The 20,245-nt window shown below is 38.6% G+C and overlaps 1 protein-coding gene across 1 annotated transcript in view; it reads left to right on the top strand.

Moving 5' to 3' along the window:
* The window catches only part of LOC114868966 (uncharacterized), a 31,073-nt gene extending 11,451 nt beyond the window's left edge, over positions 1-19,622 (top strand). The window contains exon 3 of the mRNA XM_029172684.3: positions 519-19,622. Within this exon, the coding sequence (XP_029028517.1) occupies positions 519-19,622 (19,104 nt within the window). The remainder of the gene's footprint in view (positions 1-518) is intronic.
* Positions 19,623-20,245: the final 623 nt, after the last annotated feature.

Genomic DNA, 20,245 nt, shown 5'->3' on the forward strand with positions numbered 1-20,245 from the left:
TTGTCCGGTCCTGTGCTTTAGACTGCATATTTCTTAATTATACCATTGAACTAACCTACTCTGAATCAGTGACTTCTTAATCAGAAGAACCACTGTGTCTAAAATTGTACACAGAGAAGCTGCAGCATCATCTACAAGACAGTCCACCTGTTCATAAGGATTAAGGTGACTGTTCTCCTCTGTGTAGCTACAAAGCGATGAGGCAAAAGATGATGGAATCATCTGCTTGAATATGGTAACAGCATCGTCAAAAAACATCTGCTATAGTAAGAATTCTTTCCAGCTGCTGCAAGATCTATTATGGTAAATTCAAAAGTTATTCACAAGAAATTGCTACATAACAGAGGGTTTTGGGGATTAAATTCTCATATTTCCCATATGTCAGGACAAGATTAAGGGTACAAATAAAACAATCAATGGGTTCATTAACAGTAAAGTAGTGTTAATGAACAAAACCAAGGATAATACTGTATGAAAATAATGTAAATTAATAACAGACATGTTTCTTTTCTGTAAAGGACAAGCTGACATCCATGAAAACGCAGGTCAGCAGATGGATATTGACAGAATCTGCAAACAAGCCACTCTGTTTTTACCTGCAGAAACCATCAAAAGAGAAAGACATAAACTCTCTCATAGGTCAAACAGCACCAAATGCAACAAACAAAGATGGAGCAGTACCTCAAATAAAAGAAGGAGATGAAGCAATGGCTTTACAACAATCTTTTACAGTGGAAGACCAATATCAAAGTGAAGAAACAATAGAAGAATGGAACACGCAATCAAACTACAAGCAAGATTTTGGAGTGGACTTTAAGGAAGAGCAGAATTTGTTTTTACAAATGCACAAAGACATTCACGAAGAATCACTGATAGATGATAAAGTAATAATGCATAAAACAGAAAAGGAACAAGTTAAAAATCAACTCCTAAAATTCAAGAACCAAAAGGAGGAAATCAAAAAGGAAATTAAGAACAGTATGAAAAGCATGAAGGGGAAACATCAAGAAATTGATCAGCTCATTAAAGAAATAAAAGACTTTCAGAGACCAGAGATAGAAACTGGGTTACAAACTGCAGGTAGGGAAATAAATAATATCGGCATAGGGAAAGCTAGACTAAGAGGAAAAATAGACAGTGACATTTGGAGAGTAAAAAACAATATTTATAAAGAACAAATTAAATATGAACTCCAAATGCAAGAAAGGGATAATGACAGTAAGGTGAAACAAGAAAAGAAACATGATTCTGAATTGATGACAGTGGATGATTATAAAAAAATAATTCTTGAATCAAAGGAGTTCCATCCTGAGGTGACAGATGGTTATTCCAACAAAAAAGACACAGGAATGGACACAGCTAGTCTACAAACACTCAGGACAGAAGTTTATAAAACACAAAAAATCATGAGATCTGTAATTCTAAAACTTGACACCCAAAAAAGTGAAAATGTTGGAAAAGATTATAATCAACCTCAAGATGGTGAAATTGAGGGATTGTTAGAGGATGTTAAAAAGTTCCAAGATATTTTAAAAATGGTGACAACTGAAGTGGTAAAAAATGAGATCTCTTTGAGAAACGAAAGGAGCAACATAAAATTTGAAGCAAAAAGACTCAAAAGAGACCTGGCTCAGAAGTTGGAGAAAATTCTGTGTGAAAAAGATGAATTAGATATTTTTAAAATGCAAATAAAGAAACGAGCAGAAGCAATTCAACAGAAGATGGAGAAAATGAACAAGGTTAAGAGTGCTGTGGAGGAAATGGCTGTTAAGTCTAAAATTAAGCAGGAAGACATGAAGATTATTTTTAGGAATACCCAAGAAAAGCTGAGACACTTAGAGGGGTGTAATGAAAAGACTGATGATGCAATACAACACCTACAAAACAGTTTTATTTTAATAACTAAAAGAAAAGTTCAATTAGAAGAAACCTTAAGACTCAAAAAACAACAGGTCCAGGTGGAGGTATACAAAGTAAAAAGTTTGAGGAACAATATCAAAAGTGAGACTAAGAAGCCTGGTGACAGAGTACAACCAATAAAAAGAAAAATAGGTCCAGAAATAGACCTGTTGAAATCAGAGTTTGGAATAAAGAGACAAAAATGCGGAAAGACAAAAGAAAAGAAATTACTCAGGAAAGTGACCAGAAGGAAAAGAGGATTAGATTCAACCTTGAGACAACCAGGTAAATTAGAACAACTAAAACCTGAGGATCAGTGTATTAAACATCAAATGAGTGATATCCAATTATTCAAACAGCATACATGGCTGGAAAAGCGTCAGATAATAAAGATGAATACAACTCCTGATGATTCAAAAGTTATATCTTCTGTTTTTGACCTTGAAATCATTAGACAAAAAATTCATTCAAATTTGGAGGTAATAAAAAAGAACACTGGACTACTAGCTGATGTAAATATCCATTTAGAAAAACAAAGAGAATGTCTCCAAAACTTAAAAGATCACAGTAAGGCCATAATAAAATGCATGATAAGGAACAAAGAAACTGTTAGGGTCAAAGCAGAAAAGAATGAGGAAGACAACCGCCAAAAAGAAAAACAAAAACTTGAAAACACACTTGAGGCAATACGAAGAGAAAAAAAAGAGATGGAAGTGCTGAAGGCTGAGCTGGACTTCACAAAAAAAGAAAATCAACAAATGATGAGACGAGGTATTCGAAAAGACCATGAGGTGAAAATGATGTGGGCTGAGATTAAAGAAGAAAAAGATGCTCGCAAGAGAAAACAAAGAAGAAACAAAGAGCTTGATGAAAAGCTAGAGAGGATGACCAAAAAAAAAGAAGAACTGAAAATCATGAAGCTTAAAATGGAAAGAGGAAAAGATGACACAACAGGTGGAACAAGACTGTCAAGGATATCAATCACTGCAAATGTTCCAATGCAACTTTCATGTACGTGGGTACTTTTTTCTAAATGGACAGAAAAGTGTAACCAAATGAAAAGACAGATTTCTGATTTCTACAAGACCAAAAATAATGAAAATGCTTGCATTAAACATGAAACAAAAATAACATTGCAGGCAAAAGAAGACATTAAAAACATCAAGGAACAAATTACCAAACAAAAAGAATGTATTCAAGGTGCTTTAAAAAGTGTGAAAAAAAGGGAACAATGTTTGATACATTCAGAAACAGAAAAACTGCTAAGAAACAAAAACCTTCTAGAGGTTCTAAAAGAAAAACTTCAGCATTTGAGTGAAAGGATGACTGGTGCCATTGCAGACAAACTTAGGAGGCTACAAAAGGACAATGGAAATGTAGTGAAGCTGGTCAGTCATTTAGAACAAGAGCATATCTCTCTAGATTCCCTGAAAACACATATGCTTTTCTACTCTGAAATACTGCAGAAGGCAAAAGAAGGATACATATGCCTGATAACAGACTTTGCCAGGCAACAAGAAGAAACAAGAGATCAACTGATGCACCAGCTTGTATTGGAAAAGCAAGAAAGGGAAACTCTGAAAAACTGGCTGAAGAAAGACAGAGACAATCTGGAAAGAGAGAAAAATGGCATGAATCAAGAAAAAGAAAACTTGTTGCAGAAACAACAAGAGTGTGAAACCCTAAAAGACGAGCTGAAGAAAGACAGAGACAATCTGGAAAGGGAAAAAAATAGCATCCATCTAGAAAAAAGGAACTTGATGCAGAAACAACAAGTGTATAAAACCCTGAAAGATGAGCTGAAAAAAGACAGAGACAGTCTGGAAAGAGAGAAAAATAGCATACATCAAGAAAAAGAGAACTTGTTGCAGAAACAACAAGAGTATGAAACCCTAAAAGACGAGCTGAAGAAAGACAAAGGGAATGTGGAAAGAGATAAAAATGGCATGAATCAGGTAAAAGATTACTTGACGCAGACAATGTTTGACATCCAGCAGCAAATGCAAGTTTTGGAGCAAAAGTTAAGACATAAAAAGGACAGTCTGCAAATCACAGCAAGTCGACTAGAAAAGACAAGAACACATGCTGACATCCTGTGTGTTGAGGTTAACAAAGACAAAGCAAAAAATCTGTCCCTTCAGCTTCACAAAAACAGAGACCTACTTGAGAGAGCAAAGAACACAATTGTCATAAAGCAAAAAGAACAACAACTGATGGAAGAGGACATCAAGAGACAAATCAAAGAACTACAGTCAAGCCGGTATGACTTGCAGAGCCAAAGACAAGAACTGGGACTTTTAAGGCAAGATCTCAACAATGAGATAGAAGAGGTCCGGGCTGCAAAGGAGACCATGAAGGTGAAAAGTGATCAAATAAGTCACATGCAGACTGTCCTTGACACAGAGAGAGAAATGCTTTGGAACCAGAAAGATACAATGGAAGAACAAATATTGAATCTACATAGGAGAGCTGATCAAATTATGGAATGTGAAAAGCATCTACGGGTTCTGAGTAAAAAAATTAAACATGTGAGTGAGAGGATGACTGGTGCCATTGCAGATAAACTTAGCAGGCTCCAAAGCGACAATGGAAATGTAGTGAAGATGGTCAGTCATTTGGAACAAGAGCATATCTCTCTAGATTTCCTGAAAACACATATGCTTTTCTACTCTGAAATACTGCAGAAGGCAAAGGAAGGATACATATGCCTGATAACAGACTTTGCCAGGCAACAAGAAGAAATAAGAGATCAACTGATGCACCAGCTTGTATTTGAAAAGCAAGAAAGGGAAACTCTGAAAAACTGGCTAAAGAAAGACAGAGACAATCTGGAAAGAGAGAAAAATGGCATAAATCAAGAAAAAGAAAAGTTGTTGCAGAAACAACAAGAGTATGAAACCCTAAAAGATGAGCTGAAGAAAGACAGAGACAATCTGGAAAGGGAGAAAAGTAGCATCCATCTAGGAAAAAGGAACTTGATGCAGAAACAACAAGTGTATGAAACCCTGAAAGACGAGCTGAAAAAAGACAGAGACAGTCTGGAAAGAGAGAAAAATGGCATGAATCAAATGAAAGAGGACTTGATGCAGAAACAACAAGAATATGAAATACTGAAAGACGAGCTGAAGAAAGACATAGACAATCTGGAAAGAGATAAAAATAGCATACATCGAGAAAAAGAGAACTTGTTGCAGAAACAACAAGTGTATGAAACCCTGAAAGACGAGCTGAAGAAAGACAAAGGGAATGTGGAAAGAGATAAAAATGGCATGAATCGAGTAAAAGATTACTTGACGCAGAAAATGTCCGACATCCAGCAGCAAATGCAAGTGTTGAAGCAAAGGTTAAGAGATGAAAAGGACAGTCTGCAAATCACAGCAAGTCGACTAGAAAAGACAAGAACACATGCTGACATCCTGTGTGTTGAGGTTAACAAAGACAAAGCAAAAAATCTGTCCCTTCAGCTTCACAAAACCAGAGAGCTACTTGAGAAAGCTAAGAACACAATTGTCATAAAGCAAAAAGAACAACAACTGATGGAAGAGGACATCAAGAGACAAATCAAAGAACTACAGTCAAGCCGGTATGACTTGCAGAGCCAAAGACAAGAACTGGGACTTTTAAGGCAAGATCTCAACACTGAGATAGAAGAGGTCTGGGCTGCAAAGGAGACCATGAAGGTGAAAAGTGATCAAATAAGTCACATGCAGACTGTCCTTGACACAGAGAGAGAAATGCTTTGGAACCAGAAAGATACAATGGAAGAACAAACATTGAATCTACATAGGAGAGCTGATCAAATTATGGAATGTGAAAAGCATCTACGGGTTCTGAGTGAAAAAATTAAGCATTTGAGTGAGAGGATGACTGGTGCCATTGCAGATAAACTTAGCAGGCTCCAAAACGACAATGGAAATGTAGTGAAGATGGTCAGTCGTTTGGAACAAGAGCATATCTCTCTAGATTCCCTGAAAACACATATGCTTTTCTACTCTGAAATACTGCAGAAGGCAAAGGAAGGATACATATGCCTGATAACAGACTTTGCCAGGCAACAAGAAGAAATAAGAGATCAACTGATGCACCAGCTTGTATTGGAAAAGCAAGAAAGGGAAACTCTGAAAAACTGGCTGAAGAAAGACAGAGACAATCTGGAAAGAGAGAAAAATGGCATGAATCAAGAAAAAGAAAACTTGTTGCAGAAACAACAAGAGTGTGAAACCCTAAAAGACGAGTTGAAGAAAGACAGAGACAATCTGGAAAGGGAGAAAAATAGCATCCATCTAGAAACAAGGAACTTGATGCAGAAACAACAAGTGTATGAAACCCTAAAAGACGAGCTGAAAAAAGACAGAGACAGTCTGGAAAGAGAGAAAAATGGCATGAATCAAACGAAAGAGGACTTGATGCAGAAACAACAAGAATATGAAATCCTGAAAGACGAGCTGAAGAAAGACAAAGGGAATGTGGAAAGAGATAAAAATGGCATGAATCAAGTAAAAGATTACTTGAAGCAGAAAATGTCCGACATCCAGCAGCAAATGCAAGTGTTGGAGCAAAAGTTAAGAGATGAAAAGGATAGTCTGCGAATCACAGCAAGTCGACTAGAAAAGACAAGAACACATGCTGACATCCTGTTTGTTGAGGTTAACAAAGATAAAGCAAAACATCTGTCCCTTCAGCGTCACACAACCAGAGACCTACTTGAGAGAGCAAAGAACACAATTGTCATAAAGCAAAAAGAACAACAACTGATTGAAGAGGACATCAAGAGACAAATCAAAGAACTACAGTCAAGCCGGTATGACTTGCAGAGCCAAAGACAAGAACTGGGACTTTTAAGGCAAGATCTCAACAATGAGATAGAAGAGGTCCGGGTCGCAAAGGAGACCATGAAGGTAAAAAGAGACCAAATAGGTCATATGCAGACTGTTCCTGACACAGAGAGAGAAATACTTTGGAACCAGAAAGATACAATGGAAAAACAAAGATTGACTCTACATAGAAAAGCTGATCAAATGACAGAATCTGAAAAGCATCTAGGGGATCTAAGAGAAAAAATTAAGCATGTGAGTGAGAGAATGACTGGTGATATTGCAGATAAACTTAGCAGGCTCCAACAGGACAATGGAAAAGTAGTGAAGCTGGTCAGTCGTTTGGAACAAGAGCATATCTCTCTAGATTCCCTGAAAACACATATGCTTTTCTACTCTGAAATACTGCAGAAGGCAAAGGAAGGATACATATGCCTGATAACAGACTTTGCCAGGCAACAAGAAGAAATAAGAGATCAACTGATGCACCAGCTTGTATTGGAAAAGCAAGAAAGGGAAACTCTGAAAAACTGGCTGAAGAAAGACAGAGACAATCTGGAAAGAGAGAAAAATGGCATGAATCAAGTAAAAGAAAACTTGTTGCAGAAACAACAAGAGTGTGAAACCCTAAAAGACGAGCTGAAGAAAGACAGAGACAATCTGGAAAGGGAGAAAAATAGCATTCATCTAGAAACAAGGAACTTGATGCAGAAACAACAAGAGTATGAAACCCTAAAAGACGAGCTGAAAAAAGACAGAGACAGTCTGGAAAGAGAGAAAAATGGCATGAATCAAACGAAAGAGGACTTGATGCAGAAACAACAAGAATATGAAATCCTGAAAGACGAGCTGAAGAAAGACAAAGGGAATGTGGAAAGAGATAAAAATGGCATGAATCAAGTAAAAGATTACTTGAAGCAGAAAATGTCCGACATCCAGCAGCAAATGCAAGTGTTGGAGCAAAAGTTAAGAGATGAAAAGGATAGTCTGCGAATCACAGCAAGTCGACTAGAAAAGACAAGAACACATGCTGACATCCTGTTTGTTGAGGTTAACAAAGATAAAGCAAAACATCTGTCCCTTCAGCGTCACACAACCAGAGACCTACTTGAGAGAGCAAAGAACACAATTGTCATAAAGCAAAAAGAACAACAACTGATGGAAGAGGACATCAAGAGACAAATCAAAGAACTACAGTCAAGCCGGTATGACTTGCAGAGCCAAAGACAAGAACTGGGACTTTTAAGGCAAGATCTCAACAATGAGATAGAAGAGGTCCGGGTCGCAAAGGAGACCATGAAGGTAAAAAGAGACCAAATAGGTCATATGCAGACTGTTCCTGACACAGAGAGAGAAATACTTTGGAACCAGAAAGATACAATGGAAAAACAAAGATTGACTCTACATAGAAAAGCTGATCAAATGACAGAATCTGAAAAGCATCTAGGGGATCTAAGAGAAAAAATTAAGCATGTGAGTGAGAGAATGACTGGTGATATTGCAGATAAACTTAGCAGGCTCCAACAGGACAATGGAAAAGTAGTGAAGCTGGTCAGTCGTTTGGAACAAGAGCATATCTCTCTAGATTCCCTGAAAACACATATGCTTTTCTACTCTGAAATACTGCAGAAGGCAAAGGAAGGATACATATGCCTGATAACAGACTTTGCCAGGCAACAAGAAGAAATAAGAGATCAACTGATGCACCAGCTTGTATTGGAAAAGCAAGAAAGGGAAACTCTGAAAAACTGGCTGAAGAAAGACAGAGACAATCTGGAAAGAGAGAAAAATGGCATGAATCAAGTAAAAGAAAACTTGTTGCAGAAACAACAAGAGTGTGAAACCCTAAAAGACGAGCTGAAGAAAGACAGAGACAATCTGGAAAGGGAGAAAAATAGCATCCATCTAGAAAAAAGGAACTTGATGCAGAAACAACAAGAGTATGAAACCCTAAAAGACGAGCTGAAAAAAGACAGAGACAGTCTGGAAAGAGAGAAAAATGGCATGAATCAAACGAAAGAGGACTTGATGCAGAAACAACAAGAATATGAAATCCTGAAAGACGAGCTGAAGAAAGACAAAGGGAATGTGGAAAGAGATAAAAATGGCATGAATCAAGTAAAAGATTACTTGAAGCAGAAAATGTCCGACATCCAGCAGCAAATGCAAGTGTTGGAGCAAAAGTTAAGAGATGAAAAGGATAGTCTGCGAATCACAGCAAGTCGACTAGAAAAGACAAGAACACATGCTGACATCCTGTCTGTTGAGGTTAACAAAGATAAAGCAAAACATCTGTCCCTTCAGCGTCACACAACCAGAGACCTACTTGAGAGAGCAAAGAACACAATTGTCATAAAGCAAAAAGAACAACAACTGATGGAAGAGGACATCAAGAGACAAATCAAAGAACTACAGTCAAGCCGGTATGACTTGCAGAGCCAAAGACAAGAACTGGGACTTTTAATGCAAGATCTCAACACTGAGATAGAAGAGGTCCGGGTCGCAAAGGAGACCATGAAGGTAAAAAGAGACCAAATAGGTCATATGCAGACTGTTCCTGACACAGAGAGAGAAATACTTTGGAACCAGAAAGATACAATGGAAAAACAAAGATTGACTCTACATAGAAAAGCTGATCAAATGACAGAATCTGAAAAGCATCTAGGGGATCTGAGAGAAAAAATTAAGCATGTGAGTGAGAGAATGACTGGTGATATTGCAGATAAACTTAGCAGGCTCCAACAGGACAATGGAAAAGTAGTGAAGCTGGTCAGTCGTTTGGAACAAGAGCATATCTCTCTAGATTCCCTGAAAACACATATGCTTTTCTACTCTGAAATACTGCAGAAGGCAAAGGAAGGATACATATGCCTGATAACAGACTTTGCCAGGCAACAAGAAGAAATAAGAGATCAACTGATGCACCAGCTTGTATTGGAAAAGCAAGAAAGGGAAACTCTGAAAAACTGGCTGAAGAAAGACAGAGACAATCTGGAAAGAGAGAAAAATGGCATGAATCAAGAAAAAGAAAACTTGTTGCAGAAACAACAAGAGTGTGAAACCCTAAAAGACGAGCTGAAGAAAGACAGAGACAATCTGGAAAGGGAGAAAAATAGCATCCATCTAGAAAAAAGGAACTTGATGCAGAAACAACAAGAGTATGAAACCCTAAAAGACGAGCTGAAAAAAGACAGAGACAGTCTGGAAAGAGAGAAAAATGGCATGAATCAAACGAAAGAGGACTTGATGCAGAAACAACAAGAATATGAAATCCTGAAAGACGAGCTGAAGAAAGACAAAGGGAATGTGGAAAGAGATAAAAATGGCATGAATCAAGTAAAAGATTACTTGAAGCAGAAAATGTCCGACATCCAGCAGCAAATGCAAGTGTTGGAGCAAAAGTTAAGAGATGAAAAGGATAGTCTGCGAATCACAGCAAGTCGACTAGAAAAGACAAGAACACATGCTGACATCCTGTCTGTTGAGGTTAACAAAGATAAAGCAAAACATCTGTCCCTTCAGCGTCACACAACCAGAGACCTACTTGAGAGAGCAAAGAACACAATTGTCATAAAGCAAAAAGAACAACAACTGATGGAAGAGGACATCAAGAGACAAATCAAAGAACTACAGTCAAGCCGGTATGACTTGCAGAGCCAAAGACAAGAACTGGGACTTTTAATGCAAGATCTCAACACTGAGATAGAAGAGGTCCGGGTCGCAAAGGAGACCATGAAGGTAAAAAGAGACCAAATAGGTCATATGCAGACTGTTCCTGACACAGAGAGAGAAATACTTTGGAACCAGAAAGATACAATGGAAAAACAAAGATTGACTCTACATAGAAAAGCTGATCAAATGACAGAATCTGAAAAGCATCTAGGGGATCTGAGAGAAAAAATTAAGCATGTGAGTGAGAGAATGACTGGTGATATTGCAGATAAACTTAGCAGGCTCCAACAGGACAATGGAAAAGTAGTGAAGCTGGTCAGTCGTTTGGAACAAGAGCATATCTCTCTAGATTCCCTGAAAACACATATGCTTTTCTACTCTGAAATACTGCAGAAGGCAAAGGAAGGATACATATGCCTGATAACAGACTTTGCCAGGCAACAAGAAGAAATAAGAGATCAACTGATGCACCAGCTTGTATTGGAAAAGCAAGAAAGGGAAACTCTGAAAAACTGGCTGAAGAAAGACAGAGACAATCTGGAAAGAGAGAAAAATGGCATGAATCAAGAAAAAGAAAACTTGTTGCAGAAACAACAAGAGTGTGAAACCCTAAAAGACGAGCTGAAGAAAGACAGAGACAATCTGGAAAGGGAGAAAAATAGCATCCATCTAGAAAAAAGGAACTTGATGCAGAAACAACAAGAGTATGAAACCCTAAAAGACGAGCTGAAGAAAGACAAAGGGAATGTGGAAAGAGATAAAAATGGCATGAATCAAGTAAAAGATTACTTGACGCAGAAAATGTCCGACATCCAGCAGCAAATGCAAGTGTTGAAGCAAAGGTTAAGAGATGAAAAGGACAGTCTGCAAATCACAGCAAGTCGACTAGAAAAGACAAGAACACATGCTGACATCCTGTGTGTTGAGGTTAACAAAGACAAAGCAAAAAATCTGTCCCTTCAGCTTCACAAAACCAGAGACCTACTTGAGAAAGCTAAGAACACAATTGTCATAAAGCAAAAAGAACAACAACTGATGGAAGAGGACATCAAGAGACAAATCAAAGAACTACAGTCAAGCCGGTATGACTTGCAGAGACAAAGACAAGAACTGGGACTTTTAAGGCAAGATCTCAACAATGAGATAGAAGAGGTCCGGGCTGCAAAGGAGACCATGAAGGTGAAAAGTGATCAAATAAGTCACATGCAGACTGTCCTTGACACAGAGAGAGAAATGCTTTGGAACCAGAAAGATACAATGGAAGAACAAATATTGAATCTACATAGGAGAGCTGATCAAATTATGGAATGTGAAAAGCATCTACGGGTTCTGAATGAAAAAATTAAGCATTTGAGTGAGAGGATGACTGGTGCCATTGCAGATAAACTTAGCAGGCTCCAAAACGACAATGGAAATGTAGTGAAGATGGTCAGTCATTTGCAACAAGAGCATATCTCTCTAGATTCCCTGAAAACACATATGCTTTTCTACTCTGAAATACTGCAGAAGGCAAAGGAAGGATACATATGCCTGATAACAGACTTTGCCAGGCAACAAGAAGAAATAAGAGATCAACTGATGCACCAGCTTGTATTGGAAAAGCAAGAAAGGGAAACTCTGAAAAACTGGCTGAAGAAAGACAGAGACAATCTGGAAAGAGAGAAAAATGGCATGAATCAAGAAAAAGAAAACTTGTTGCAGAAACAACAAGAGTGTGAAACCCTAAAAGACGAGCTGAAGAAAGACAGAGACAATCTGGAAAGGGAGAAAAATAGCATCCATCTAGAAAGAAGGAACTTGATGCAGAAACAACAAGAGTATGAAACCCTAAAAGACGAGCTGAAAAAAGACAGAGACAGTCTGGAAAGAGAGAGAAATGGCATGAATCAAATGAAAGAGGGCTTGATGCAGAAACAACAAGAATATGAAATCCTGAAAGACGAGCTGAAGAAAGACAAAGGGAATGTGGAAAGAGATAAAAATGGCATGAATCAAGTAAAAGATTACTTGAAGCAGAAAATGTCCGACATCCAGCAGCAAATGCAAGTGTTGGAGCAAAAGTTAAGAGATGAAAAGGATAGTCTGCGAATCACAGCAAGTCGACTAGAAAAGACAAGAACACATGCTGACATCCTGTTTGTTGAGGTTAACAAAGATAAAGCAAAACATCTGTCCCTTCAGCTTCACACAACCAGAGACCTACTTGAGAGAGCAAAGAACACAATTGTCATAAAGCAAAAAGAACAACAACTGATGGAAGAGGACATCAAGAGACAAATCAAAGAACTGCAGTCAAGCCGGTATGACTTGCAGAGCCAAAGACAAGAACTGGGACTTTTAAGGCAAGATCTCAACAATGAGATAGAAGAGGTCCGGGCTGCAAAGGAGACCATGAAGGTGAAAAGTGATCAAATAAGTCACATGCAGACTGTCCTTGACACAGAGAGAGAAATGCTTTGGAACCAGAAAGATACAATGGAAGAACAAATATTGAATCTACATAGGAGAGCTGATCAAATTATGGAATGCGAAAAGCATCTACGGGTTCTGAGTGAAAAAATTAAGCATGTGAGTGAGAGGATGACTGGTGCCATTGCAGATAAACTTAGCAGGCTCCAAAGCGACAATGGAAATGTAGTGAAGATGGTCAGTCATTTGGAACAAGAGCATATCTCTCTAGATTCCCTGAAAACACATATGCTTTTCTACTCTGAAATACTGCAGAAGGCAAAGGAAGGATACATATGCCTGATAACAGACTTTGCCAGGCAACAAGAAGAAATAAGAGATCAACTGATGCACCAGCTTGTATTGGAAAAGCAAGAAAGGGAAACTCTGAAAAACTGGCTGAAGAAAGACAGAGACAATCTGGAAAGAGAGAAAAATGGCATGAATCAAGAAAAAGAAAACCTGTTGCAGAAACGACAAGAGTGTGAAACCCTAAAAGACGAGCTGAAGAAAGACAGAGACAATCTGGAAAGGGAGAAAAATAGCATCCATCTAGAAAAAAGGAACTTGATGCAGAAACAACAAGAGTATGAAACCCTAAAAGACGAGCTGAAAAAAGACAGAGACAGTCTGGAAAGAGAGAGAAATGGCATGAATCAAATGAAAGAGGGCTTGATGCAGAAACAACAAGAATATGAAATCCTGAAAGACGAGCTGAAGAAAGACAAAGGGAATGTGGAAAGAGATAAAAATGGCATGAATCAAGTAAAAGATTACTTGAAGCAGAAAATGTCCGACATCCAGCAGCAAATGCAAGTGTTGGAGCAAAAGTTAAGAGATGAAAAGGATAGTCTGCGAATCACAGCAAGTCGACTAGAAAAGACAAGAACACATGCTGACATCCTGTTTGTTGAGGTTAACAAAGATAAAGCAAAACATCTGTCCCTTCAGCTTCACACAACCAGAGACCTACTTGAGAGAGCAAAGAACACAATTGTCATAAAGCAAAAAGAACAACAACTGATGGAAGAGGACATCAAGAGACAAATCAAAGAACTGCAGTCAAGCCGGTATGACTTGCAGAGCCAAAGACAAGAACTGGGACTTTTAAGGCAAGATCTCAACAATGAGATAGAAGAGGTCCGGGCTGCAAAGGAGACCATGAAGGTGAAAAGTGATCAAATAAGTCACATGCAGACTGTCCTTGACACAGAGAGAGAAATGCTTTGGAACCAGAAAGATACAATGGAAGAACAAATATTGAATCTACATAGGAGAGCTGATCAAATTATGGAATGCGAAAAGCATCTACGGGTTCTGAGTGAAAAAATTAAGCATGTGAGTGAGAGGATGACTGGTGCCATTGCAGATAAACTTAGCAGGCTCCAAAGCGACAATGGAAATGTAGTGAAGATGGTCAGTCATTTGGAACAAGAGCATATCTCTCTAGATTCCCTGAAAACACATATGCTTTTCTACTCTGAAATACTGCAGAAGGCAAAGGAAGGATACATATGCCTGATAACAGACTTTGCCAGGCAACAAGAAGAAATAAGAGATCAACTGATGCACCAGCTTGTATTGGAAAAGCAAGAAAGGGAAACTCTGAAAAACTGGCTGAAGAAAGACAGAGACAATCTGGAAAGAGAGAAAAATGGCATGAATCAAGAAAAAGAAAACTTGTTGCAGAAACAACAAGAGTGTGAAACCCTAAAAGACGAGCTGAAGAAAGACAGAGACAATCTGGAAAGGGAGAAAAATAGCATCCATCTAGAAAAAAGGAACTTGATGCAGAAACAACAAGAGTATGAAACCCTAAAAGACGAGCTGAAAAAAGACAGAGACAGTCTGGAAAGAGAGAGAAATGGCATGAATCAAATGAAAGAGGGCTTGATGCAGAAACAACAAGAATATGAAATCCTGAAAGACGAGCTGAAGAAAGACAAAGGGAATGTGGAAAGAGATAAAAATGGCATGAATCAAGTAAAAGATTACTTGAAGCAGAAAATGTCCGACATCCAGCAGCAAATGCAAGTGTTGGAGCAAAAGTTAAGAGATGAAAAGGATAGTCTGCGAATCACAGCAAGTCGACTAGAAAAGACAAGAACACATGCTGACATCCTGTTTGTTGAGGTTAACAAAGATAAAGCAAAACATCTGTCCCTTCAGCTTCACACAACCAGAGACCTACTTGAGAGAGCAAAGAACACAATTGTCATAAAGCAAAAAGAACAACAACTGATGGAAGAGGACATCAAGAGACAAATCAAAGAACTGCAGTCAAGCCGGTATGACTTGCAGAGCCAAAGACAAGAACTGGGACTTTTAAGGCAAGATCTCAACAATGAGATAGAAGAGGTCCGGGCTGCAAAGGAGACCATGAAGGTGAAAAGTGATCAAATAAGTCACATGCAGACTGTCCTTGACACAGAGAGAGAAATGCTTTGGAACCAGAAAGATACAATGGAAGAACAAATATTAAATCTACATAGGAGAGCTGATCAAATTATGGAATGCGAAAAGCATCTACGGGTTCTGAGTGAAAAAATTAAGCATGTGAGTGAGAGGATGACTGGTGCCATTGCAGATAAACTTAGCAGGCTCCAAAGCGACAATGGAAATGTAGTGAAGATGGTCAGTCATTTGGAACAAGAGCATATCTCTCTAGATTCCCTGAAAACACATATGCTTTTCTACTCTGAAATACTGCAGAAGGCAAAGGAAGGATACATATGCCTGATAACAGACTTTGCCAGGCAACAAGAAGAAATAAGAGATCAACTGATGCACCAGCTTGTATTGGAAAAGCAAGAAAGGGAAACTCTGAAAAACTGGCTGAAGAAAGACAGAGACAATCTGGAAAGAGAGAAAAATGGCATGAATCAAGAAAAAGAAAACTTGTTGCAGAAACAACAAAAGTGTGAAACCCTAAAAGACGAGCTGAAGAAAGACAGAGACAATCTGGAAAGGGAGAAAAATAGCATCCATCTAGAAAAAAGGAACTTGATGCAGAAACAACAAGAGTATGAAACCCTAAAAGACGAGCTGAAGAAAGACAGAGACAATCTGGAAAGGGAGAAAAATAGCATCCATCTAGAAAAAAGGAACTTGATGCAGAAACAACAAGAGTATGAAACCCTAAAAGACGAGCTGAAAAAAGACAGAGACAGTCTGGAAAGACAGAAAAATGGCATGAATCAAATGAAAGAGGACTTGATGCAGAAACAACAAGAATATGAAATCCTGAAAGACGAGCTGAAGAAAGACAAAGGGAATGTGGAAAGAGATAAAAATGGCATGAATCAAGTAAAAGATTACTTGACGCAGAAAATGTCCGACATCCAGCAGCAAATGCAAGTGTTGAAGCAAAGGTTAAAATATGAAAAGGACAGTCTGCAAATCACAGCAAGTCGACTAGAAAAGACAAGAACACATGCTGACATCCTGTGTGTTGAGGTAAACAAACACAAAGCAAAAAATCTGTCCCTTCAGCTTCACAAAACCAGAGACCTACTTGAGAAAGCTAAGAACACAATTGTCATAAAGCAAAAAGAACAACAACTGATGGAAGAGGACATCAAGAGACAAATCAAAGAACTACAGTCAAGCCGGTATGACTTGCAGAGCCAAAGACAAGAACTGGGACTTTTAAGGCAAGATCTCAACAATGAGATAGAAGAGGTCCGGGCTGCAAAGGAGACCATGAAGGTGAAAAGTGATCAAATAAGTCACATGCAGACTGTCCTTGACACAGAGAGAGAAATGCTTTGGAACCAGAAAGATACAATGGAAGAACAAATATTAAATCTACATAGGAGAGCTGATCAAATTATGGAATGCGAAAAGCATCTACGGGTTCTGAGTGAAAAAATTAAGCATGTGAGTGAGAGGATGACTGGTGCCATTGCAGATAAACTTAGCAGGCTCCAAAGCGACAATGGAAATGTAGTGAAGATGGTCAGTCATTTGGAACAAGAGCATATCTCTCTAGATTCCCTGAAAACACATATGCTTTTCTACTCTGAAATACTGCAGAAGGCAAAGGAAGGATACATATGCCTGATAACAGACTTTGCCAGGCAACAAGAAGAAATAAGAGATCAACTGATGCACCAGCTTGTATTGGAAAAGCAAGAAAGGGAAACTCTGAAAAACTGGCTGAAGAAAGACAGAGACAATCTGGAAAGAGAGAAAAATGGCATGAATCAAGAAAAAGAAAACTTGTTGCAGAAACAACAAGAGTGTGAAACCCTAAAAGACGAGCTGAAGAAAGACAGAGACAATCTGGAAAGGGAGAAAAATAGCATCCATCTAGAAAAAAGGAACTTGATGCAGAAACAACAAGAGTATGAAACCCTAAAAGACGAGCTGAAGAAAGACAGAGACAATCTGGAAAGGGAGAAAAATAGCATCCATCTAGAAAAAAGGAACTTGATGCAGAAACAACAAGAGTATGAAACCCTAAAAGACGAGCTGAAAAAAGACAGAGACAGTCTGGAAAGACAGAAAAATGGCATGAATCAAATGAAAGAGGACTTGATGCAGAAACAACAAGAATATGAAATCCTGAAAGACGAGCTGAAGAAAGACAAAGGGAATGTGGAAAGAGATAAAAATGGCATGAATCAAGTAAAAGATTACTTGACGCAGAAAATGTCCGACATCCAGCAGCAAATGCAAGTGTTGAAGCAAAGGTTAAGATATGAAAAGGACAGTCTGCAAATCACAGCAAGTCGACTAGAAAAGACAAGAACACATGCTGACATCCTGTGTGTTGAGGTAAACAAACACAAAGCAAAAAATCTGTCCCTTCAGCTTCACAAAACCAGAGACCTACTTGAGAAAGCTAAGAACACAATTGTCATAAAGCAAAAAGAACAACAACTGATGGAAGAGGACATCAAGAGACAAATCAAAGAACTACAGTCAAGCCGGTATGACTGGCAGAGCCAAAGACAAGAACTGGGACTTTTAAGGCAAGATCTCAACAATGAGATAGAAGAGGTCCGGGCTGCAAAGGAGACCATGAAGGTGAAAAGTGATCAAATAAGTCACATGCAGACTGTCCTTGACACAGAGAGAGAAATGCTTTGGAACCAGAAAGATACAATGGAAGAACAAATATTGAATCTACATAGGAGAGCTGATCAAATTATGGAATGCGAAAAGCATCTACGGGTTCTGAGTGAAAAAATTAAGCATGTGAGTGAGAGGATGACTGGTGCAATTGCAGATGACCTTAGCAGGCTCCAAAACGACAATGGAAATGTAGTGAAGATGGTCAGTCATTTGCAACAAGAGCACATCTCTCTAGATTCCCTGAAAACACATATGCTTTTCTACTCTGAAATACTGCAGAAGGCAAAGGAAGGATACAAATGCCTGATAACAGACTTTGCCAGGCAACAAGAAGAAATAAGAGATCAACTGGTGCACCAGCTTGTATTGAAAAAGCAAGAAAGGGAAACTCTGAAAAACTGGCTGAAGAAAGACAGAGACAATCTGGAAAGAGAGAAAAATGGCATGAATCAAGAAAAAGAAAACTTGTTGCAGAAACAACAAGAGTATGAAACCCTAAAAGACAAGCTGAAGAAAGACAGAGACAATCTGGAAAGGGAGAAAAATAGCATCCATCTAGAAAAAAGGAACTTGATGCAGAAACAACAAGAGTATGAAATCCTGAAAGACGAGCTGAAGAAAGACAAAGGGAATGTGGAAAGAGATAAAAATGGCATGAATCAAGTAAAAGATTACTTGAAGCAGAAAATGTCCGACATCCAGCAGCAAATGCAAGTGTTGGAGCAAAAGTTAAGAGATGAAAAGGATAGTCTGCGAATCACAGCAAGTCGACTAGAAAAGACAAGAACACATGCTGACATCCTGTGTGTTGAGGTTAACAAAGACAAAGCAAAAAATCTGTCCCTTCAGCTTCACAAAACCAGAGACCTACTTGAGAAAGCTAAGAACACAATTGTCATAAAGCAAAAAGAACAACAACTGATGGAAGAGGACATCAAGAGACAAATCAAAGAACTACAGTCAAGCCGGTATGACTTGCAGAGCCAAAGACAAGAACTGGGACTTTTAAGGCAAGATCTCAACAATGAGATAGAAGAGGTCCGGGCTGCAAAGGAGACCATGAAGGTGAAAAGTGATCAAATAAGTCACATGCAGACTGTCCTTGACACAGAGAGAGAAATGCTTTGGAACCAGAAAGATACAATGGAAGAACAAATATTGAATCTACATAGGAGAGCTGATCAAATTATGGAATGCGAAAAGCATCTACAGGTTCTGAGTGAAAAAATTAAGCATGTGAGTGAGAGGATGACTGGTGCCATTGCAGATAAACTTAGCAGGCTCCAAAGCGACAATGGAAATGTAGTGAAGATGGTCAGTCATTTGGAACAAGAGCATATCTCTCTAGATTCCCTGAAAACACATATGCTTTTCTACTCTGAAATACTGCAGAAGGCAAAGGAAGGATACATATGCCTGATAACAGACTTTGCCAGGCAACAAGAAGAAATAAGAGATCAACTGATGCACCAGCTTGTATTGGAAAAGCAAGAAAGGGAAACTCTGAAAAACTGGCTGAAGAAAGACAGAGACAATCTGGAAAGAGAGAAAAATGGCATGAATCAAGAAAAAGAAAACTTGTTGCAGAAACAACAAGAGTGTGAAACCCTAAAAGACGAGCTGAAGAAAGACAGAGACAATCTGGAAAGGGAAAAAAATAGCATCCATCTAGAAAAAAGGAACTTGATGCAGAAAACAACAAGAGTATGAAACCCTAAAAGACGAGCTGAAAAAAGACAGAGAAAGTCTGGAAAGAGAGAGAAATGGCATGAATCAAATGAAAGAGGGCTTGATGCAGAAACAACAAGAATATGAAATCCTGAAAGACGAGCTGAAGAAAGACAAAGGGAATGTGGAAAGAGATAAAAATGGCATGAATCAAGTAAAAGATTACTTGAAGCAGAAAATGTCCGACATCCAGCAGCAAATGCAAGTGTTGGAGCAAAAGTTAAGAGATGAAAAGGATAGTCTGCGAATCACAGCAAGTCGACTAGAAAAGACAAGAACACATGCTGACATCCTGTTTGTTGAGGTTAACAAAGATAAAGCAAAACATCTGTCCCTTCAGCTTCACACAACCAGAGACCTACTTGAGAGAGCAAAGAACACAATTGTCATAAAGCAAAAAGAACAACAACTGATGGAAGAGGACATCAAGAGACAAATCAAAGAACTGCAGTCAAGCCGGTATGACTTGCAGAGCCAAAGGCAAGAACTGGGACTTTTAAGGCAAGATCTCAACAATGAGATAGAAGAGGTCCGGGCTGCAAAGGAGACCATGAAGGTGAAAAGTGATCAAATAAGTCACATGCAGACTGTCCTTGACACAAGAG

Source organism: Betta splendens, chromosome 14 (genome assembly GCF_900634795.4).
Source record: "Betta splendens chromosome 14, fBetSpl5.4, whole genome shotgun sequence".
Classification (NCBI taxonomy): domain Eukaryota; kingdom Metazoa; phylum Chordata; class Actinopteri; order Anabantiformes; family Osphronemidae; genus Betta; species Betta splendens.